We start from the raw sequence: 26089 nt of genomic DNA on the forward strand, positions 1-26089 counted from the left end.
TATATATAGAACTTCCAAGAATTTGAGTAGTGTGGTTGTCAATAATGGGTAGAATTGGTGAATGTTACACGTGTGTAAAGTGATCACTTAAACCAGCCTATGACGGTCGTCAGCCCCGTAAATCCCCAGACTTCCATATTCTTCTTCATCTTTGATGAGATGTTACAAAATAATATGAAAATAACTCCTGTAATTGGTGATAATCCAGATTATGTGAACAAGTATTTGGACACACTCAAAATGTTGGAAATATGTCCGTATTTTTGTTTGCACACTCTAAAAAAACTAATTGCTTTTTAGCCAGCCTAAGTCGACTTCGAGTTGTCTATGACGATGCTTAGTTTTTATGTTTTACTGGTTGAGTTATCTTAGTCAAGAGATTGCAACTTTGCTTACCCCTGGGGATACGCGTACTAATAATTGGTAAACACTGCTTTAGAGTAATCAAACTTTTTTGTAGCAAAATGTAAAAATTGTATGATGAAAAAGTTTTCATGTAAGTTAAACAAACAATGAACAAATGATTTATAATATTTTAGCTGAAGTTTCGAAAAAACATAAAATTTTACAAAAACCTAATTAAATATTTTTCTTTGGGTATCGACATACAGTGACGTGCGTTAAATATAAGCATATATTCAGTACTTACCTTAGTATGTTTTTGAGGTAGTATTTTACGAAAAAGGCGGTATATAAATTTGTCGACAAAATTCGGACATGTTGAATGAATGAGTGAGATAAAGAACTGTACAACAAATTAATGAGACGAATGTATTAAGAAACAGTAGTGGAAAAGATCCAAGAAAGCTTGGCTTGATCAATTATTTCAGATACTTGAAAGTGGTCGTCAGGTCGAGAGTCGTAATAATCGGCGGATATGTATGAGGAGATGCATGAATGTAAAAGAAGCCAAGAATGTTTAATGAGTAGTGCAAACACAGAGTGGTTTAGCGTTCTATTCTCTCTGACTACTCTTGCGTGAAAGCTCGTGGCGACGTCTGCCTGGTCTGATTGTAAATTTATGTACTAAATGTTCACAACATCACCAATAGATGGCTCTAGTGATTCAAGAACAACGTTTCGAAATTGACGCAGAAATATATAGAGAATATATAGTAGATTTAAGTTCCAATAATTTGAGTAGTGTGGTTGTCAATAATGGGTAGAATTGGTGAATTTTACACGTGTATAAAGTGATCACTAAAACCAGCCTATGACGGTGGTCAGCCCCGTAAATCTGCAGACTTCCATATTCTTCTTCATCTTTGATGAAATGCAAACAAATAATATTGAACGTTAAATCAAACACTGATTTTTTGTGTCTACTAAGTTATATTTTATTGTTAAAAAACACATTAAAAAACAAAATTTGTGACAATGGTTTCGCATAGTTATTGTATATTCAAACGAATGTCTTTAAAATGTTTTTTAACCATAAAATCTAACTCAGTATACTCAAAAAATCAGTGTTTGAACATTTAACACATAAATTAAAATGGAGTTCGACAAGTTAAACGCCAAATATAAAAATCTAATTATAAATCTTAGCCATCCAGGGACCCACTTAAACACATATTAAAAAAATGAAATAAATATTGATCCAAAACAAAACAATCAATTTTTTTATGCACAATTACATAAACAAATTAACCATTAAATAGGTACTTCAAACAAATAACTTTTTAATGAAACATCGAGCAATTTCCATTCTACGTAGTTCATTAATAGTGAACGAAAGCGCGTGTTTAATTAATATTGCGAAGCTTTTGAAGGGTGTCAGACAAAGGTCTCACAATCAAACACGAATTGAAACCCGCGCGCATAATTCATACATTCATCCCTTCGAGTCATAAGTGTATTGCTCGCCTGCTCCGCAACACACTTTAGTTGCTAAACTAGATCCTAAGGTATAAATCTTGCATACTCTAAATTCAAGGGGATTCGTTATATGCGAAGCGGATTTATAAGGGTCATTTTTCTGAGAACAATTTTATTACTCCATTTGTAGTGAGAAAGATAATGAACTTACTTTTTTGAAATATGAAGGTGCCTTTGCATTAAAACCTCGCTCTTACGACTTAGTATATTTATATATATATATATATATATATATATATATATATATATATATATATATATATATATATATATATATATATATATATATATATATATATATATATATATATATATATATATATATATATATATATATATATATATATATATATATATGTAATAAAATAACTAGGTACCTACCTATACATTTATTAAGTACTTACAAATAGTACCTACATAAAACAGTTGTTCTACCACCAGATGTCGCATGCATCGCACTGAATAAAACAAAAGACAGCAGATAGAAAAAATATAATATTGTTAACTGTCAGAATCAGATGGATAGAAAATTATTGTAAAGATTAATTAAGAATAAACTTTTACTGTCGTTTCTTTACATACATGTGTGTGTATGTGTGTATGTGTGTGTGTATACATATATATAAATAATGGTTTTTGAGAGGAATAATTGTAGGTTTGGGTGTAAAATATTAGTTAATGGAAAATTTTTATTCGGGAGGTATGTTTTCTAGGGATGAAAAGATTAATAAAGATGTAGAAAGGAGGGTTAATGCTAACGAATGGGAGAGAATGGTGTACTGAAATCAGTTTAATCAAATAACAAAAAACAAAATCAGCAAAAGTTAAACTGGCAGTGGAATTAATAACGATTTCTCAGACGACTATGTGGCAAAATAATGTATGATACATATTCTAACGGTGATATGAGGAATAAATGATACACTATCGATAAAAGTAGGAAAGGTGTGTTAATATAGTTTGGACATGTAAATTGAATGAGTGAAATAAAGAACAGCAAAATTAATTTATAAAGCAAATGTAGTTGGAAAGAGAAGCAGACGAAGACCGAGAAAAACTTGACATAGCCTTGTATTTAAAAAATACTTGTGGGTGGTTAGGTCAGGAGTCGGAATAATCGGCAGGTATGTATGTATGAGAATATCATGAATATGGAATTGTTTGCCAAGATTAGTGTAAAGTTCTATTTTCCCTGGCTACCCCTGCAGAGAAGCAGTTTAGTGGTTAGCTAGTAAGTATTTTTACCTGTCAAGTTGACGTCATTATTTTTATCATCCCACGCCTTTTAATTCTACTGCCAAGCCCCATAAAAACATAATACCGTCAGGATTATCCTTGGAAATATACGTTTTATTTTATTCAAGTATATAGTATATAGTACCTTGATATTTTGGACATTTCAATATTCATTTTATCGCGTCGTAGAGTAAAAATAAGGTCTCACCTTATTTCATTTTCACGGATTAACTCTGCGTGGCACGTTTTTAATTTTAGTTTAATTCAAACTAGCGGTTATGTCACGAGGTTTCACGTTGTATTATTTGCCGTTAGGGATCAACTACGTAGCAAACTGTAATAAAACTTTGACATTGTGGCGTGTGATTTGAAATAAAACCGCAGATTTCAATTAGCGTCATAAAATTCACCATACATTACGATTCTGTTTGAACTTCAAGACATTAAAAAATTTCACGTGTTCCGAAGGGGGGTACCAAAAGACCCCAGTTGTGTTTGAGCTCACGGGAGCCATCAATGGTTGGTTTGAGAAAGTTTCTATTTAGCAGAGACCCTTTAAATTGCACTGAACCAATTTTTTTTATGTATTTGGAGATATATATTTTATTTTATTTTACACAGTTATTTTTTTACATTTTTATTAATTATATGTATTACAATATAAATAAATGAAATTCTTATATGTTAATACAATATAAATATATGTTTTTTTAAATTACTAGATTTTATACATTACATACAATATATACAAAAACAATTTACATTAGAAAGGTTTTACAATAAAAAAATAACGCCTGGACTTTAATTCATTTTCTTTCCACCTTGTTCCTACCAACGAGAAGCAACCATCGACGGACAATGTTGTTAAAAACATTATAAGCTGCATAACAATTTTAAAACATATTATCAGGCGTCTCATAGTATGTAAAATAATCCGGTCAGGATTTTGCATACATCTAAATAAAAATAAAATAAAAATATGTTGACATGACAAAAATTAATAGCTCGTAAGCGGAAATAATCAACACACACAAAATTTAGTAAATAAAATAAATGGTCAAATTATAAGTTATATAATAATTGGAAATCGTGTTTGCTTATAAAAGCTTTTTCTATTCCAGCATAGATAACTGTTGTGAACTCACATGGACTTTGTCACGAGTTTGATCAATATATCTGGGAGTTCCAAAAATATGAACAGTGTGGTTGTCAATCATGGGTAGTATTGGTGAATGTTACACGTGTGTAAAGTGATCACTTAACCAAATCTATGCGGGTCGTAAGCTCTGTAAATGCCCAGATTTCCATATTCTTCTTCATATAGTTGGGATGTCAAAAATGTAAAAAATTAAATCGAGATTTGTGAACAAGTATTTGGTCACACTAAAAATTATTTTAGAAGGCAAGTTCAAATACTCTCTGAATATAATATTGAGGATGAAATACGTTTATTTCAGCTGCCCAAAATGCTAGCAGAATATGAGTATTAATTTTGCTACATAAGCAGGTATGTATGTCGGTCTCCTATCTTAGCACAAATCCTAAAAGCGATTTCCCTCGTAAATTGTATAAGGAAAATGATATTTCATAAAGGGTTTAGCAATATAAGGTAAGTAAGTATCCATAACGATCGTTATACTGGCTTGCAAACGATGTTCTGATAAGCAAAGACTGATTTTTTTAATATTATTATTAATGATATGCTGTGTTGCCTATTTTCTTTTTTTTTCTTCATTTAATTTTGTTTTGTACAATTTTATACTAAAGATGTAGGCTTTCTCTTAGCATATGGATAAATGTATTGATTGTATTGTTTTCGTTCAGAAAATACGAATATATTATAATCCTTTAGCCAAAATATTTGCGGGACCCTTGGTTATAGTTAAAAATCATATCTCTAAAACGAGTCAGCCTATGTGGGTAAAAAAGCATTAGAAAAAACAAAAAATTTAATTAAATTAAAACTAACTAACTAACCATCACGTCGTATCACCAAAGGGGTAGGTAGAGTGAATAGACTGCCACGCTGTCTTCTCGAACAATTTTCGCGTCTTCCACGTCCATGAATCTCCTCATACACACCAACCGATTATTCCGACTCCTGGCTCCACGTCCTACGTTTTAAAAATAGTTTTTTTTTATCTTCATAAATTTAATTAACTTTGTTTTCACTACTTTTTTCATTAATATAATTTAACCTACCGGTTTCGACAATACCTTGTCATCATCAGGGTTTATTTTAAATCAAAAACATTAAAATACTCTCACCAAAAATTTCCACACACTCCATAAAAAGCCTTAATGTTATTTTTACTATCCATTGCATAGCAACCCCAAATAAAAACAAATAATAACTTTTTTGGGAGATTCCATTAGTTGTTATTTGGGGTTGCTATGCAATAAATAACAAAAATAACATTTAGGATTTTTACGGAGCGTGTGGAAGTTTTTAGTGAGAGTATTTTAATGTTTTTAATGTTTTTGATTTAAAATAAACCCTGATGATGACAAGGTATTATCGAAACCGGAAGGTTAAACTGTTTTAATTAAAAAATGGTGAAAACAAAGTTAATTAATTTTATAAACATGTTATAAAATGTGCCACAAAGTATTTGCGGAAAACATTCAAGTTTAATTAAATTAAAAATAATTTTCGGCCCTGATGATCACAAGGTATTATCGAAACCGGAAGGTTAAACTGTTTTAATTAAAAAATGGTGAAAACAAAGTTAATTAATTTTATAAACATGTTATAAAATGTGCCAAAAAGTATTTGCGGAAAACATTCAAGTTTAATTAAATTAAAAATAATTTTCGGCCTTGCTTCGTTTCAATTTAACCCAGAAGTAAACCTCAGGGGAACCTCATATCGACTTTAAAGGCGCTGTTTAGAGCTGCTCAAAACATAGACAATTACCCTCAAGTGATAGTCGACGTCAGGAAAACCTGAATACAAGATAATACACAAGAATACAAGAAGAAGTTTCAGTCTGATCCCAGCATTCACTTTTTTTTAAAGTAACAGTTACCCATTAGTGACTTTTCCATTCATTTCTCTCTCGTCATCTCATTGAGTTGTTTTGTTCCTCAGCATCGTGACACCCAGGAGACTCTGGCGGTGCTGGACAGGCTAGATCTGGACACGGAGAAGCCATCGGACGAGGAGGTGGCCAGGAAGTTCGGCTTCGAGGAAGACTACTTCAAGGGCACCGTCTCGTGGTGGCAGCACCTCAAGCCGCAGATGTGGAGCTTGTTTGATGAACCGTACAGTTCCAACTCTGCAAAGGTAGGCACTCAGTATTTACAACAGCAATAAATAAATATATAAATAAACTTTAAACATTATTATTAATACATATGTACATTTACTTTTTTATTTCTTTTCTTCTCTTCTCCATCTACTTCCTCATTACTGAGGATGTGTCACTTGTGGAAGTAATAACTCTTCTTCAGTTATCCCACTGAACCACTGAGGTTTTGGCTACTGCTTTTATTTGTTTTTTTTTTCATTTATTTTTTTGGTTAACAACAGCAACATATGTAAAACAAAACATTAAACACGTATTTATGAGAGAAAATGTGCATGTGTGAAGTGTGTAAGAGGGTGAGTGTGTGTGTGTGTAATCTAATGGTTAATCAAAGTAATTATAAAAGTTCAAGAAAAAAATATTAATAAAATACATAATATACACATTTATACTAATTATATATTTATTCTTTATCTCGCGTTACTTATCTGTGCTTTTAATTAATTGAACGATAATAATAAATTATTCTAGATAATTTAAATAATTTAAATAATAATAAATTCTAGATATTTAATCGAGAAAAAGGAGATTGTGGAAATGACTTTCATAATAATGATTAATTTTCTTTCATTTCATTTTATAAATAAATACTGTAAAACGTGCCTTGGCACGGGAAAACTCAGTGAGGGCACATTATTGTAATTTGTAAATTGTAGAAAAAAACTCACAAAACTCTTGGTACATTTATACAATTTGAAAATGCAGATTGGAAACATTTTTTCCTAGATAATCTACAGCTACCGTTTCAGTGCATGCATTTCAAAGTGGGTCAGCATGTGAGGCGTGTTCCATATTATTGGGTTAGACAAGGCTTGGATAGGTTAGCTCAGATTTGTGTAAACCGTTCCCTTCCGGTGATAAAATAAAATCGCGCGTCCCGGTGTTGGGTAGTCACTACACAATAAAAAAATTGCATTTTTAATTGAAAAAATACAGACATTCATAGCTAATCTCCTTTATTAATTTTAAATTAAGTCAAAAATTATAGATGATATAATAGTTTAAATTTATTTGCTGAATTTTTTTTTAAAAAAACCATCTGGCAACGCTCACGGAACAAGCATAAGTCCACTCTTCTCGGAAGCTCAAGAGCTACTGCCGCTAGCCAGAGAACATTGAGCTTTGAGCTCCTCACGCTTGCACAGTGCAAGTATGCAAGAGTGAGATGTGAATATAGTGTCGCGTTTCCCGCACACTCTTCACGCGCTGTTGGTATTAATCCAACCATAGATTGTTAAAGTGAACTCACGTGTACACGTGTATATATATATATATATATATATATATATATATATATATATATATATATATATATATATATATATATATATATATATATATACATATCGCTCACTCCTTTCCACAAAGTCATATATCATAAATCGTTAATTTTCAGTTGTGCATGTTTTCGGAATACCCAGAAAATCCCAGCAAAAGCGGCATATTTTCAACTTAAAATTTACCCGCTACAGGGCCGAAAGTGTTGTTTTTGCATTGAAAACACAATTTTTTTCTCAAATGTAGAAAATACATTCAGGTTTTACCTAAAAAGACATATTGCACAGTAAATAGTTCAATAAGTGGTTGATATGTACAATATTTTTAATGCACATTATTATATTTTTACACTTTAAGTATGATCTCATGAAAAATCAAGTTTTTTGATAAATGACTTTGTTGAAAGGAGTGAGCGATATGTAAATATATATTTATTTATATGTCTCATTTCAAATTGTTATCTCTTCAAATCTGTTCATTGGCAACTTTGAAAACAAGCACAAAGTTTTCATTGCCTGACTTCCACCCTTCGAAACGAACACGAATTTGTTAGGGACGCACCGTAACGTGACTTCCTCGAAATGCCTCCGTTTTACGGAACATTCACTGGGCAAATTTAGTGAAGGCTCCGAAGTTCAGAAAATTATTCAGGAGGGCTTTCGAATGGGTACCGGCGCAATTACTGCTAAAATTATTCAATTTGGTCGGGGAACCATACCCAAAGCTTATCGGCAAATGCGTCGTGAACGGCGTCAAATCGACGCCAAGGGATACTGTAGACGAGTTTTGCGTAAATATCTACGTCTATACTTTACTTTCACAACATTTTGAGTGTGTTCAAATACTTGTACTTAAACAAAAATTTAGACACACTCAAAATGTTGAAAATATGGTCAATTTATATGCGTTTTTTGCGTTTCCCAGTTTGTGAAATAATCTGGTTAGGAATAACATACATCCAATTAAAATAGTCTCTAATAAAAACTTTATTAATCCAACCATACATGGTTAAAGTAAACTCACGTGTACAGTGTCAGAAGAATAATGATATATCATACTTTAGATAAGGTAAATATGGAAGAATCTGGGTGTTTGCAGGGATTATAACTATATTTGATATGTCAACATATAATTGAAGAATTATTAATATTTAGAATGTTAAAAGATTGGTTACATTAAGGTATGGTAAGATAACACTCTCCTTATCAATCGTTGTTCACTTTGTGTAATACCACTTAAAAACACTACTTTATAATAACTGGTTTCGGAATAAACAATCCATCATCAGATCACATTTGACCTGGTGAAAGGAATGGTAATTCCAAAACCGATTGTCATAAAGTAGTATTTTTAAGTGGTATTACACAAAATGAACGATGGATATTAAGGAGAGTTTTATTCATAATCATTCCACTATTTTGTTAGATTAGAATAAATAAATACATTTTATCAAGTATCAAAACGTATTAAATTTGTCGCGTGTTAAACTTTTAAACGATTGGCAGGCCAATTAGAAATTCATGGGTGTTTTCTAAATGAAAAATCACTAAAATTTTCAATAAAAATGTAACACTCGATTAATTTATTATCTCGACACAACCAACCAACGTTTACAGACGTTACGTTGGCTGTGTTCACAAGTTCACTTGGCAGAAAATTTCGTATATTGAAGCCGCCGGAGATTGACAACCACATTAATTATTGCGAGAGATTCTGTTAAAACTTTGAGCGAATGGTCGGAGGGCTACCCTTGTAACTAGACGCTTTACAGTTTCAGAGTTGTGAAATTGGAAGGGTTGTTACCGCACTTTTAAATATAATATTGACGTTAAAAATTCCTTCTTGCTCGTACTGAAAAATCAATTTTAATAAAGACTTGCTATCCACTTTACTTGAAATGTTTACAACATTTTGAGTGTATCCAAATGCTTGTTCACACATTTGGATTATCTCCAATTATAGGAGTTATTTTTCATATTATTGTTCGACATATCATCAAAGATGAAGAAGAATATGGAATTCTGGGCATTTACAGGGCTGACAACCGTCATAGTCTTGTTTAAGTGATCACTTTACATACGTGTAACATTCACCAATTCTACCCATTATCGACACACTGCTTAAATTCTTGAAAGTTCTATATGCATGAACCAATTTTGTTTTTCCCTTTTTTAATGTTAGTTATACTTAGTAAATATTCTACCACTATTTCTTTAAATCTTTTCTGACTGTTTCAATGCATTTCGCATTATTTTTAAACACTGTATGTGAAGCTTAGTTTAAATTTAAGGGTAGCATTATTGGGACGTTGAAAGATGAAAAAGAGGTAGGAACTGATTATTATTTTTATTTCTTTTTTTATAGCGATTCCCGCCAATCGCAAAATTAATTCAACAAATACTATTTTTTAAGTAACCTGGTTGTTTCTGATGTATTTTTTTACATCAATCTTCTGTATTCTTACTATCCTACTTTCAGGTAAGCCTCTAAAAGAAGAGGCATTGCGGGTTATTCCTTTAAGAAAAAAAAAAAACAAACAAAAATCAATATTAAAGTCTGAGTGCTTAAAGGGCTCACGACCTCTCATAGGCTAGTTTAAGTGATCACTTGATATATGCAGGATTAAATTTGTTTTCAAAAGGCCACCCTTATGAAACAATAAAACAAAAGGGGTGTTTTACACAAAAGAAGGTGCTGTGAAGTAATTGGTATTTTGTCAGCCTATTGGTTCGGAAAATTACGGTCTACATTCTTCTATGACGCGGTGGTATATAAATATCCGTTTTAACCCATTAAAATAGCGCCACCCTATTGGATATATCCTCTGAACTTGAAAAACCTACGAGCGGAAAATTCTAAACAGGACCAACCCAGGTGACGTCACTAGGGCATTTTCCTTTTAATTAGAATACTCTAGGTCCGTAATTGAGGGACAATTTGCGGTTGGGTGTTCTTGAGATTGCTTTTGAAAAATTGAGAACGAGAAATGATTTATTACTAGAATTTGAACTTGTTCTGCATATAAATTCTCGTTTAAAATCTTTGACTATTTTTCAAATTTGAAATTTCGGATATGACAACCCTACATTATTTTAATATTTTAATTGATACCTCTAAACATAGGTAAAAAAGAATATGGAAGTCTGGAACCATTTAACATATGTTAACCGTAATGAAATAATTACAGTTGAATGTATTGACATCTTAAAGAAGATGAAGAAGATTTAGTTAAAACAGCTGTTTAATTAATACGTAGAGTAATGTCATAAATCAAAATTTACTTTAATTAAAACCTAAATGTCTGGGTCCCCTTCAAAGTAGTCACCTCCCCGACGCACACACTTATCGCAATGGTAAATTATAAACAAAATATTTGTAAATTAATATATTGGATACAATATTTTGTGTGTGTCCAAATATTTGTTCACAAATCTGGATTATCTCCAATTACAGGAGTTTTTTTATTATTTTTAGACATCTCATCGAAGATGAAGAAACATATCTTTGAAATCATTTACGAGGCTGACGACCGTCATTGTCTGGTTTAAATGATCACTTTACACACGTGTAACATTCACCAATGCTACCCATTATTGACAACCACCTTGTAACATTCACCTTTTCTACCCATTATAATTAAATATTGAATTATTACCACTAGTTTTAGAAGCAACAAACACTTCTACCTACGGGTTTGAATATAAATTTCAAGTATTTTATATTTGAACCCGTAGATGGAAGCATCTGCAGCTTCTCAAACTGACTAGTTTAAGAAACGACTAACAATATAATACTCAAGTGGTAAAAAACAGGGAATTTCTATATTATTAATCAAGTCCTACCGCAAAGTGAATGCCGAAACAATAAATAACAAATCCCAATAGTATTTTCACTTTTGGAAACAGTCCTCGTCGCTTCTTTTGTCATGTCTTTCAGCTCCTACCTTAGAAATTATCTCAAATCTTATTCCTTTCAAAGGTCTTTTAAGTTTATGGAACAAGAATAAGTTAGAATAAGCGAGATCTGGTAAGTAGAGTTGACGAAGAAAAACTGTGATAGAGTGTATTACCCAAAAACTCATCAGTTCTGAATAAAAATAATACAAGAAATCGCCTGATTTCAGATATGATATGGTATTGCAAAAACAGCATAAGCACAAATTACTATACGAGAGTGATCGTTATGTGCGGGTATGATTTTAACGATCTTCCATAAAAATATAAGTTTATTTAAAGGAAAAATTGCTAAATATTTACGATGGCTTTTATTTTATGAACAAAATGTAGGAAAGTATGTAGCATAAAGCTACTAATACGTTGGCTGTCCGATCACAAAACTCTTCTTCAATGGTAGAGGCTATAAAACTTTATTAAAATGTATTTTTTAATGGAAAATGTTAGCCATACCTTGATTTTACGATAGATATTTTTACAAAGGTCATTTAAACATTCTAAGGATAATGATTCATAAAAAAATACACTTGAAATAACGTCCAAAGCTCTTTTGTTTATTTAATTGAAACATGAACATTACCAGCTCGCTAATCCGAACGCTCCGTAATCCGAATCGCGCTCTAATCCGAACGATTTCCGGCGACTTGTTGAAACACGCTGAATCTTTTTCAAAAATTCCACTTTCTGAAGCCGTGAAAGCTTTCAACTGGGCTGTAAAGGTAGGCACTGGTTGTGTGCTTATGTGGAACGCTCGCCACTGTCTATATATAATATATCATAATTTGATCGCTCTCAGTAAAACGATATAGAAATATCCGCCTAGATACAGATCTAACGAGGTTAGGATACTATCAAGATTAGTACCATGAAGCCATATTGTTATCACGTGACGTGAATAACACATTGTTGCTGTAACAGTCTATAAAAAATGGATGTTTCAAAATACTTTTTAAAAAAAATTATAGACAACACGTGCAGTTGTGTCGTATTTAATTTTTATATAATTTTAAAGATATCAATTTTTATATAAGTGTATCCAAATACGCAAATCTGGGTTTCTCCACTTAGGAGTAATTTTTACATTTTGACATCTCAACATTGATTAGAGGAATGTGGTAGTCTAAGTAATTACAAAGCTTATAACCTGTCATAGGACGGAACCAACCTTTAACAGTTCATAAGCCCTGTAAATACCCAGATTTTAATATTGTTCTTCATATATGTTGAGATGTCAAAAAATATAAATTATCCTTTATATTTTAGGTGTCTCAACCTAAACGAATAATTATTAATTTCTATTCTTCTTCTTCTTCTTTTTGATGGCTTTTCACCCATCTTGGGTTCAGTTGGGGCCAGTTCATTTCTATTCGAACCAATATAAAATTGGCTTTGGCTGACCTTGACTTGAATAAAAACTTATAAACTCATGTTACGTTTACCATTCTTCTTGTGATTTCCGTATAGGAATAACTGTTCATTTTTATTAACTTAATTTTTCAGGAAAACTTGACATAATCAAGTATTTCAAATATGTATCTATGTACTTGAAAGTGATCATATCATGAGTCGGAATAATTGGCGGGTATGTACGAGAGGATGCAATGTGAAAGAGGCGAAGATTGTTTGCAAAGACAGATTGGTATGGCGTTCTATTTTATCTGCCTACCTCTGCAGAGAAGCGTCTTGATGGTAACTTTTTTTTTACATAGTCACAGACATGTAGAGTGTCATCTTTCGCGAATCCTACTATGATATTTTTAGTGATTTGGCATTCCTTACTGAAATAAGTCCGGATCAGCTGAATATTTCATGGAAATACTGATTTCAGAACGTCACAGCAACGTAATATAATGTAATATGTGACGATGAGGCGTCTTTGGTTAATAGAATCCCCTCGCAGATTGATTACAGCCTATTCGAAGGATCTATGCCCTTAGCGTCTATACGAAGAAATAATGAAATCAAATTTTCGTGACTCAGTCGATTTCACGAGGACTGATTCATTCGCGGCTTAAGTATATTGATTGAAAACCATTTCAGAATTTAGGGGATGTCTTAAAACTACCCGAATAATTTAATAAATAAAAAAAATTCTAACCACATTTTAAGTGTCTAAATACTTGTTCACAAATTTGGGTTTCTCCACTTTAAAGTTAATTTGCATTTTGGACATCTCAAAATATATGAAGAAAAACATGGAAGTCTGCGTATGTACAAGGCTTACGACCGGTCATACTCTAGTTAAGTGATCACTTTACACACGTGTAACATTCACTATTCTAACTTTGATTGACAACCACACAACTCAACTTTTGAAAGTCATGCATATTATATATGATCAATCTAATGACGTTCCACGATTTTTAATCCAATCGTAGATGTCTGTTGTGAACTCAATCTAACCATCACACCCCTTCCCCGTAGGGATAGGCAGAGATAATAGAATCCCCAAACCAATATGTTTTTACAAATAATCTTCGCTCTTTCCACGTTCATGCACCTCCTCGTACATACCCGCCGATTATTTCGACCAATCGTTTTCAAGTATGTACATCATGCCAAATTTTCCTCGGTCTTTATCTGCTCATTTTTTAAAAACTAGATTCACCTTATACATTTCTTTTACCGTTCTTTCATCACTCTTATCCATTTACAACATTTTGAGTGTGTCCAAATACTTGTTCACAAATCTAAATTATCTCCAATTATAGGAGTTATTTTTCATATTACTTTTTAACATCTCATCAAAGATGAAGAAGAATAAGTCTTGGCATTTACGGGGCCGACGAAAAATGAAAAAAAATACTTATATTAATGTTTGAATCTTGGAGCAGTTGGTACGTTTTTCAATTATTTGATATTGTTGAAATGATTTTCGTTTTATATTTGAACACTGAATTTCAAAGGGTGGTTTAATTTTCCTCACACGACTTTACGCTGAAGCTTTTTCCAACCGATTTATCAACGTAAGCAAAGTTCACGACCGCCTGTCAGTTAATTTAGGTTTTGAGTTACTAATGTATTTTTTGAGGTCGTGGTTTAACAGAGTCATAAATAATGAAAAAATAAACATTGTTTTCGAATGTAATATGGAGAAAAAATAAAATCAACCGTCAAATAAAAAGACATGTACTAAAACAATACACAGAAGGGTGGTATGAACATGTGGAGCGAATAGATAACCAGAGAATGACTAAAAAAGTATAATTAGTAAATGTAACAGGGGAAACAGAACGAGGACGGCCGAAAAACACTTCGGATGGACAGATCAATCAGAACCTTAAATCTGGTGATGTTAAAAGTCTACGCAATCGGAGGACATACATATAAGACTAGAAGTATGGACGCGAAGGAGGCCTGAAATGTATGTCAGGACAGTGGCGTTTCATCCTCTCTACCTACTCTTACAGAAAAAGGCGTGATGGTGCTATATAGAAGTAATAGTAGTAGTTAATATATGTATGTATATTACAACTTCCCCTTGTTTTTAGAATACTGTTATTTATTTTAATATTTTTTACTTACTTGTTTTTCTTTGTATTTTTGTATGATGTATTTATCACATGAACCTTAGACGCTTTCACCATTTACCTCAAGGTTTGAAACAAAGATAAAAAAAAAAATTAACCACTTTTTTACTTACGACACCCTTAACGAAGAGTGTGATCATCGCTACTAAATTCCAATATTCACAGAATGGGGAATGAAACCGCAAATTTGATTCCCGCTATTTTTTATGGAGAATTTCGCTCTTCTAATAGCGAATAGTTCTTTTCCTCGATCCAAATCGGGTCGGAAATGAAGAGCGACTATTGGCGAAGTTCTCCCGCCTCTACTGCCTATTGGTACCCACATCCGGAGTTTAAAAAAATCGAATAATCGAAAAACCGCAAAGAATGGGCCTTTTAATATACCCCCGTTTAGCGTTGGGCGCGAATTACTGGAGCGATTGGAGACATTTCGTGGCACAATATGGAGTTTGAAGATTTTTATTACATTTTATGGGCCGTTGGACCATTTGATCACCAAAATGGATTCATCAAAGTGAAATATATTCACATCAAAACATGGATGAAGAAAAATTCTTTGGCATAACAAATTATAAGTAAAAAACACTTCTTCTTGATCTTTGATGAGATGTCAAAAAATGATATAAAAATAACTCTTGTGATTAGACATAATCCAGATTTTGTGAACAAGTATTTGGATACACTCAAAATGTTGTAAATAAATTATCTGGTCAAATTATAAGCTAAAATAATAAAAATGAAAATGATATTTTCTGGTGTTTCTCATGTGTGTGATTATAATCCAGGATTCGGACCTCACATACTAATAAAAGAGTTACTGCTCAGTAAAAAGCTTCTTTTCATCTCTCCAATAGATGTCTCTAGTGAAGTTCTAGTGATTCAAGAATACTGTTTCAAAATGGTTCATATATATAGAACTTCCAAGAATTTGAGTAGTGTGGTTGTCAATAATGGGTAGACTTGGTGAATGTTACACGTGTGTAAAGTGATAACTTAAACCAGCTTATGATAGTTGTCAGCCCCGTAAATGCCCAGACTTCCATATTCTTTTTCATCTTTGATAAGATGTCAAAAAATGTTATAAAAACACTTGTTTCCAAATTTTTATTCAGTAATACTAAATTTGCTCTATTTAGGAATTATTTACATCAATATTTTTATTTATATTAATATCTTAACAGATAAAGAAGAATATAGAAGTCTGGGTATTTACAGGGCTTAAGTCTTGTTATAGGAAAAAATAACAATAAAACTAGTAATTGGAAACAGAGGAAGACCGAGGATGAAAGTATGATCAAGTATTTTAAATACAGGAATGTGGTCAAGTCAGGAGTCGGAATAGTCGGCGTATATGTATGAGGACATAAATGTATGTGGAAGAGGCAAGATTATGTGCAAATGCAGATTAGTGAAGCATTATATTCTCTCTGCCCATCCATGCAAGGAAGTGGCGTGATGGTTAGTGAGTTACCTATAATGAATGTAACAAACATACTCATCCTGTAAGTTTACCTTTAATTCTATGGTAATTAATACCTGGAAAATATGTATTTCAAAATAATTTTTTTGGTAAATACCTCTATTTAAAACATCAAAACACGTGTCACAATATATTTAAAGAAATAGTAAAGTTTAAATTTAAAAAAATATAGACATTACTTTAACAAGACTGCCGAATCAATTCTTGAAATTAAATTTTAATATTTGTCACCAATTTTTTTACAACATCCTTATAATCTTTCGACCTCCAACTTCTAAACACATTTCCACCACATAATACTGTCACGAATTTACGTAACTTACACATTTCAAGGACTGCTAACATCCTTTTGTATAACACTTTCCACTTTCATAACTCTACCCTAATTTCCAGCATCACATTACCGCATATTGCCACACGCGTGTCAACTTTTCGAACTACCCCTATGTCATGTTCTACACCTTCCCTACGCACTATTTTTCCCAGAGGAAATGTGAATGTCAACCCCTTCATACAAACAGGCTGAAAACATTTTTCATAATCCATCCTTATTATTTAGCTAACGTTTTTTGCGCGAAAAAAACATTTTGGCGCCAAAAATTTTCAATTCAAGATTTCTCCAACATTCTCTTTCCTTCGAGCATTCTCTTTCCTTCGAGCGGAGCGAGAAGTCTTTATCGCGCAGAATTCTCTCCTCTTTCACATTCTATACTTATTTTTCCGTTTAATTTACTTTTTCATTCATCTTTTTCATTTTTAATTTCATCTCCATACTTGTACCGTATTATTTGTGATACATTGAGTTTTTATCGCGACTCGACATTCCGAAAAAAAATGTTAGAGTATTATTTTTCATACATCTCAACATAGATGAAGAATAATATGGAAGTCTTATATAGTATTATATATTTACTTATAGAGCATTTATAGTATTTAGTATTTTATAATATTATATGGTATTATTCGTCCGCCTCCGTAGTGTAATGGTCAGAACGCTCCGCTTCCGTTCTGGACGTCCCAGATTAGATTCCCAGGAGGGATTAAATAAATATAGGTGATTTTTCACTCATGTTTTATTCAATATTACCCTAGACTGGTACCTGAAGTGCTGATAACCTTTCCTTCATATGTTAACGATCTAGATATCGCTCACTCCTTTCAAGAACGTCATAAATCAAAAAACGTGATTTTTCACGAGAACGTTTTTAAGGTTTAAAAATATAATACAATTTATTAAAAATCAAGCCACTTATTGAACTATTTACTGTGCAACAGATCTTTTTAGGTTTAACTTGAAGGTTTTTTCCCCATTAGAAAAATATTTAGTTTATTTAAAAAAATCATTAAACAATACCTTTTCTTCAAAATGCAAAAACAACACTTTCTGACCTGTAGCGGGTAAATATTAAGTTAAAAATATGCCTCTTTTGCTGGGATATAGTACATTTTCTGGACATTCCGAAAACATGCACAACTGAAAATTGACGATTTTTGATTTATGACTTTCTTGAAAGGAGTGAGCGATATGTGTAGCTAATGAATTAAATTGAAATATATTTTTTTCATTTTATTAAATGTTAAATCAAACACTGAGTTTTTGAGTCCACAAAGTTGTATTTTATTACAATGATTAAAGAAAACATTTGTTTTTATACCACTTGAGTATAAAAACAAGTGTTTTCTTTAATCATTGTAACATGTCTTACCACAAAGTTAATGCCGAAACAATCAATTTTATTTTATTGTTGAAAAACACGTAAAAAGCAATTTTGTGGCAATTGTTTCGCCTAGTTATGGCATTTTCAGACGAACGTGAAGATTAAATGGACTGACGGTCCTTATATAGCTTTACAATTCTAGGTATTTAGATAATAGTTTTAAAATGTGCAATAATAATTTACTGGAGACAACAATAGTTAATGGGGCAAGTAGGTACGTATACTTATATTCATTTTCGGGGAAAGGAAGAATTTATTAACATGGCAATTTATTCACTGTCATAAATAATAATAAGGAGTAGAGGAAGACCGAGAAAAACTGGCACGATCAGGTATGCCAAATACTTGAAAGTGGTCAGGTTATGTATGTATGGGGAGATGCATGAACGTGGAAGAGGCGTACAAAGACAGAGTGGTGTGGCGTTCTATTCTCTCTGCCTACCCCTGCGGAAAAGTGGCGTGATGGTTAGTTATTTAGTTATAAATAATAATAATAATAAATTATTACTTATTTATTTTTTTACAAAAATGTTAATAAAATTAGTATATAACCACTCACCGAGATTTTTATGTCTACCGGTTTCGAGACGAACCCGTCTCGAAACCGGTAGACATAAAATTTCGGTGAGTGGTTATATACTGATTTTATTAACATTTTTGTAAAAAAAATAAGTAAAAATGACTAACCACAAAGTAAATGCTTTAAATATTAAAAATATTGAGAATAATAAATTATTTATTAAACAAATAAAAATAAAACTTATTTTTTCTTGTCCCTTTTTCTATGCAACTCAGTGAGGGCGGCACATTATACAGTAATATGTAATTTATGATTATTTATAAGATGAAATAAATAATTGAATATCGCAAACAATATTGACTAACGATGAAGAGATATTATATTGTTTCCATTCCTCCTTAGTAAACATTTCTCTATAAACGTAGAATATTATTATATTTATCGAGAAAAACACTTAAACCCGTCTTCTGAATCAAAAGTAATTGACCGAAGGATTAATACTTTGTTCGAACTAATCTGATTGAAAATGTCTCGGGGGATGTTTCTCAATACTACCTATAGCAAATAAAAATGTAACGATTCCTTTGACAGGACGAATATCCCTAAAAGATAAGTAGAAAAAGTCTTTGGTATAATATAATGTATTTGAATGAGGCCAAACACAATATTAGACCGGTGGGAATCGATATCTTTTTATTTATAATATCCTGGTACTTTTTTTCTCATTTATAATAAGTCATTTACATTCTTTTTGACACCTCCACAAAGATAATGAAGAATGTCTGGGTATTTACAGGGCTTACGACCGTCATATGCTGGTTTAAGTAATACGTGTATAATATTCACCAATTCTACCGATGATTGACAACCACACTACTCAAATTCATAAAACTTCTGCATACATATATTAATCAAATACGAAACACAGTGTGCGAGAGTCACTAGACATCTATGGTGGTATGAGGAAATCTTTTACTGAGCAGAATCTCTTTATTTTTTATGTGAGGTCCGAATCCTGGATTACATTCACATACTTGGAAAACGATAGAAAATATAAATAAAAAAAACTAACTAACCATCACGCCGCTTCGCCGCAGGGGTAGCAGAGAGAATAGAGCGCCACACCACTCTGTCCTTGCAAACATTCTTCGCCTCTTCCACGTTCATGCATCTCCTCATTCATACCCGCCGATTGTTACGACTCCTAACCTGACCACTTTCAAGTATTTGGCATACCTAATACATCAACATAGAAAACATCATTTTCAATATATACATATTTAACTTATTATTTGATTTTTTTTTTAAATTGTGAGTGTTTCCAAATACTTGTTCATGAATCTGGATAACATTTTTAGAAATTATTTTTTTTTTATGTAGAAAATAATGCGTAATTGGATAAAATCCAGATTTGTGGAGTAGTAGAAGTATTTTTACGCAGTGAAAAGGTCGTAAATAAGTATTGTTAATATTTGGGGACATTATATTCATTTTTCTTTTTAAACACTGTCGCCGATCATTCACAGCTTCGCTTCTTTTGTGAAATTTTTTACTTGTATTGTCAACTTTGAAGTAAGTATAATGGAGCTTGATTGCTTTGCTTTAGGAGGCGCAAGTAAAAGTTTTCAGTTTTCGTGCCCCAAATGTCTTGAATTCAAATTATCTTTTTAGACTAACGAGTACGTAGGTACCTCTCTCACGAACTTTACAGTCTCGAAACTAAATTAAGAAGTAATTTATTGCTTGAGATAATTAAAAAAAATACTTATATGACCATGCTGCATAGTATTTTCCGTTAATTTGTTAAAAATATTAAATCTGTTAGTCTAAATATATATATATATATATATATATATATATATATATATATATATATATATATATATATATATATATATATATATATATATATATATATATATATATATATATATATATATACATATATATATATATATATATATATATATATATATATATATATATATATTTATATATATATTTATATATATATATATATATATAAATATATATATATATATATATATATATATATATATATATATATATATATATATATATATATATATATTATATATATATTTATATATATATATATATATATATATATATATATATATATATATATATATGTAATAAAATAACTAGGTACCTACCTATACATTTTATTAAGTACTTACAGATAGTACCTACATAAAACAGTTCTACCACCAGATGTCGCATGCGTCGCTCAGAAGAAAACAAAAGACTTCCGATAATATTGTTAACTGTTAGAATCAGAGAGATATAAAAATTATTGTAAAGATTAATTAAGAATAAACTTTTATTTTCGTTTCTTTAATTACAAAGCAACACATTGTTTATTTTATTATTATACACCCACTTTACATATTATTTACACTTAATTTTCAAAACGAAAATATTACCACGTTATAAAACGACAATTTTGTTAATCAAAAATAAAGAAACAAAATTTAAAAAAAATGGATACTGCTCCTCAAACATTAGAAAACTTACTAGAAAAATTAATACAAAATGCTCAGGTAAGCAAACATCAAAATTTAAAAGATATTTCAGAGATGTTCATCATTCAAAAATTTACAAGCAAAAATCCTAATGCAAACCAGTGGATGGATATTTTTGAAAAAGAATGTACACGTTTTGAGGTGACAACGGATGAGAAAAAAATTGAAATATTAATAAAATAACTAGGTACCTACCTATACATTTTATTAAGTACTTACAGATAGTACCTACATAAAACAGTTCTACCACCAGATGTCGCATGCGTCGCTCAGAAGAAAACAAAAGACTTCCGATAATATTGTTAACTGTTAGAATCAGAGAGATATAAAAATTATTGTAAAGATTAATTAAGAATAAACTTTTATTTTCAAAGTCGTCAAACCGTTTGTCTTTTTAACACCATTAATTGTTACTAAATCTGCTTCATTCATATTGTTTCCTTTTCCTTTTAGTTTTAATAACTTAGAATTTATTAGAGAAACATTTGAACCTGAATCGTAAATTCCAAATATTTCAATTTGATCATTTAGTAATAGTTTGACATTTATTAATGGTGTTACTATTCGTTTTTTTGATCGGTTTCGTTTAACTTAGCTTCTATAACTGAATTGTTTACATGTCTGATAGTATTTTTATCTTATCATCCTCCTTTGTTCTAAACCAGCACGTTACTTCAGGGTGATATCGAGTTCCCTTATTTAATTTTTCACAAATCTTACATGGACTTTTATCTTTAATTTTACCACTAGTTCTTAGATTTCCATATCTTCTTTGATCCGAAAACCTTTTTTTATTTACAATGTTTTCGTGTTTTTTTACTTCATTGAATAAATCGACTGTATCTTCTAATTTTTCTCTATCAATCTTATTAATTATAAATTCTGGTAAACCAGCCACAATAAGATCTACTAAGGTACCCATGTCGATCGTTCTTCTCATCTCCAACAAAAGTTTTTCCTTCCTTATGGCATAGTCTAACAAGGAACCGTCGTTATATTTAAAAGATAATGCAAACATTACATGGTTCCATCCCTTGTTTGTAAATGTTTTACAAAAGTTGTTTTTCCATACTATCAATTCTGAGTTCATGGAAAATTTTATCATCATCGAACTGTACCAATCTTCACAACTTTTATCCATAAACAATCTTAATATTTCAATTTTTTTCTCATCCGTTGTCACCTCAAAACGTGTACATTCTTTTTCAAAAATATCCATCCACTGGTTTGCATTAGGATTTTTGCTTGTAAATTTTTGAATGATGAACATCTCTGAAATATCTTTTAAATTTTGATGTTTGCTTACCTGAACATTCAAAAGTTGTAAATTTGGTTAAATTAGAAGATATTTTAAAAGATGAGAATAAAAATGGAGACACACAAATAACACAGAAACAGTGCTTGAAAAATGAAAATAAAAATAAAGTAGAAAAAACTTCTACGAAAGATAAAATAAAATATATTCCAGGAAAGAAGAATTTAGAAGTAGATTGTCTAAGCAGGAATCCAGTATTAAAATCGAATGAAAATGCAGATGAACAATTAAAAGTTGTAAATTTGGTTATTTTAGAAGATACTTTAAGAGATCTGAATAAATATGAAGGAATTCAAAAGAAAAAAACAAATGGATTGAAAAAAACTGTGTCTACTTTAAAAGGGTCAAGAAGAAAAAAAAAAAAAAAAACCTTATCATATCACCAAACTTATACCAGTCCCTTCACTACAAGAAGATGATCCGGAGGACGAGTGAAAATTTTACAATGAATTTTCATCCCCAAGGGGGGAGATGTAATAAAATAACTAGGTACCTACCTATACATTTTATTAAGTACTTACAGATAGTACCTACATAAAACAGTTCTACCACCAGATGTCGCATGCGTCGCTCAGAAGAAAACAAAAGACTTCCGATAATATTGTTAACTGTTAGAATCAGAGAGATATAAAAATTATTGTAAAGATTAATTAAGAATAAACTTTTATTTTCGTTTCTTTAATTACAAAGCAACACATTGTTTATTTTATTATTATACACCCACTTTACATATTATTTACACTTAATTTTCAAAACGAAAATATTACCACGTTATATATATATATATATATATATATATATATATATATATATATATATATATATATATATATACATATATATTTATATATATAATAATAATAATGATAAAACCCTTATCCGCACATATAAACGCAGTTGTATTTCGATCGTTTATACATGAAGGAAAGGTGATCAGCCCTCCACTTCAGGTACCAGTCCAGGGTAATATTGAATAAATATTACAGTGAAAAAATCACTTATATTTATTTGACCCCCTCTGGGAATCGAACCCGGGACCTCCAGAACGGCCGAGCATGCTGACCATTACGCTTCGGAGGCGGACACTATATATATATATATATATATATATATATATATATATATATATATATATATATATATATATATATATATATATATATATATATATATATATATATATATATATATATATATATATATATATATATATATATATATATATATATATATATATATATATATATATATATATATATATATATATATATATATATATATATATATATATATATATATATATATATATATATATAAATATATAAATATATATATATATTTATATATATATATATATATATATATATATATATATATATATATATATATATATATATATATGGGGCTGGCAAAAGAAGGTTGAAAGTAGACTGAATGCAGTAAAATTATGATCTCTCAGACAAATGTGGGGAAAAACGACGTTTGATAGATGTTCGATTGATATAATAAGAAATGAATGTAAGGCTAAGATAAGTTTTATCCACCAAATTAAGAAAGGTGTGTTGAGATTGTTTGGGCATGTGAATCAAAAGAGTGAAGACAGAATATTAAAACATATTTATTAGGCGATTGTAGTACATGTATGCGGGTATGTGTGACTTATATATATATATATATACTCGTATATGCATGATGCATGACCATGGAAGAGGTGAAGATTGTTTTGAACGACAGATTAGTGTGGCGTTCTATTCTTTCTACCTACTATTGATATTTCGTTTAGTTTTTAACTTATTAATGTAGAATGATCACCGCTACAAAACAGTATCAAAAGTCGCCCTCTCTTTTATTAATGTGTACATCGTTATGCGAGTAAAAGGGATAGATATAGTATACGTTGAAACATTTTTCAGTTAAACGTAGCAGTGACGTCAGGTCGAAAAATAATAGCCTGTCGTATCCAACTATTTGGGTTATACGTTACTATGTTGCCACAGGACGTCGTGAGTCGTAAACCTGGCCACATCCAATTTTTTTACACGGATATAAGCACTAATAGTAAACGAATTACATATATCCGTACTGAATAATTTTCTAACAGTTATCACAGCAAAATTCAGCTTTGGACAGTTTTTAGGTACATTTTAGATATCGCAACATATAAAATGGAGAATGTGGATGTACAACATTTTGAGTGTGTCAAAATACTTGTTCACAAATCTGGATTATCTCTAATTATAGAAGTTAATTTTCATATTATTTTTTAACATCTCATCAAAGATGAAGAAGAATATGCAAGTTTGGGGATTTACGGGGCTGACGGCCGTCATATGCTGGTTTAAGTGATCACTTTGCACACGTGTAACATTCACCAATTCTACCCATTATACCAACCACATTACTCAAATTCTTAGTAGTTGTATATATATGAACCAATTAAGAAACATTGTTCTTGAATCACTAGAACTTGACTAGAGACATCTATTGGTGATTAATATGGATTTCACTTTCAAAGAAAACCCTTGTTATTTTACCACTTGAGTTTATTTATGACTACTAGTTTCAGAAGCTAAGTTTCCATCTTAAGGTCTAAATGTAAACTTCAAGATGGAAGCTTAGCTTCTGAAACTAGTAGTTATAAATAAACTTAAGCGGTAAAAAACAAGTGTTTTCTTTAATAATATCATCATATCTTACCACAAAGTAAACGCCAAAACAATTAATAAAATATGGATTTCATTCATTGATTCGGCATTCACTTTGTGGTAAAATCTATCCATTTTAAATTTAAGTTTTACTTAGTGAATACCACTATTTCTTAAAATATACTCTATTTGAAAATTATGCAAAATGCATCGTTATACGTGTCACAATCGATTTTAATAAATATTGGTATTAACTGAGTAAAACTGAAATTAAAAAGAAAATAGATTTTTGGGTATTTACAAGGTTTTTTTTTACCATATTAGGTTGCTGAAATAATCACTTTCAACTGTTCTACCCATGATTGACAACCACACTACTTAAATTTATAAAACTCCTACATATATTATAAATCTCCTGACCCTGTACACGTGAGTTCAATAGAGCCATCTTTGTTCCATTGAGAAAGTTTTTATTTAACAGAGATCCTTTTATTTGGATGTATGCAAGAACCCAACCAGAAAATTATACCAACTGGTAAATGCCTAAAAACACGATTAATTATTTTTTTTAAGCTTATATAATTTGACCAGATTATTTTATTCACAACATTATTGTGTCCAAAAACTTATTTCAAACAAGTTTTTTGACACACTAATGGATTTTTTCATCAATTGTTTCGGC

At 30.8% G+C, this 26089-nt stretch overlaps 1 protein-coding gene and 1 long non-coding RNA gene across 3 annotated transcripts in view; one reads left to right on the plus strand and one right to left on the minus strand.

Moving 5' to 3' along the window:
* Positions 1-5421, minus strand: part of LOC148309262 (uncharacterized) — a 31223-nt gene extending 25802 nt beyond the window's left edge. For both annotated transcript variants that reach the window (XR_015837570.1, XR_015837571.1), the window contains exons 1-2: positions 5317-5421; positions 5092-5228 (exon numbers count right to left, since the gene is read on the minus strand). This is a non-coding gene — a long non-coding RNA (uncharacterized LOC148309262). The remainder of the gene's footprint in view (positions 1-5091; positions 5229-5316) is intronic.
* Shaw (potassium voltage-gated channel shaker cognate w) overlaps positions 1-26089 on the plus strand; it is a 117385-nt gene that overhangs the window by 64630 nt on the left and 26666 nt on the right. The window contains exon 4 of the mRNA XM_088260393.1: positions 6206-6400. Within this exon, the coding sequence (XP_088116519.1) occupies positions 6206-6400 (195 nt within the window). The remainder of the gene's footprint in view (positions 1-6205; positions 6401-26089) is intronic.

The sequence above is a fragment of the Brachycentrus maculatus genome, unplaced genomic scaffold (genome assembly GCF_059751285.1).
Source record: "Brachycentrus maculatus isolate JH-2025_06_01 unplaced genomic scaffold, ASM5975128v1 h1tg000134l, whole genome shotgun sequence".
NCBI lineage: Eukaryota > Metazoa > Arthropoda > Insecta > Trichoptera > Brachycentridae > Brachycentrus > Brachycentrus maculatus.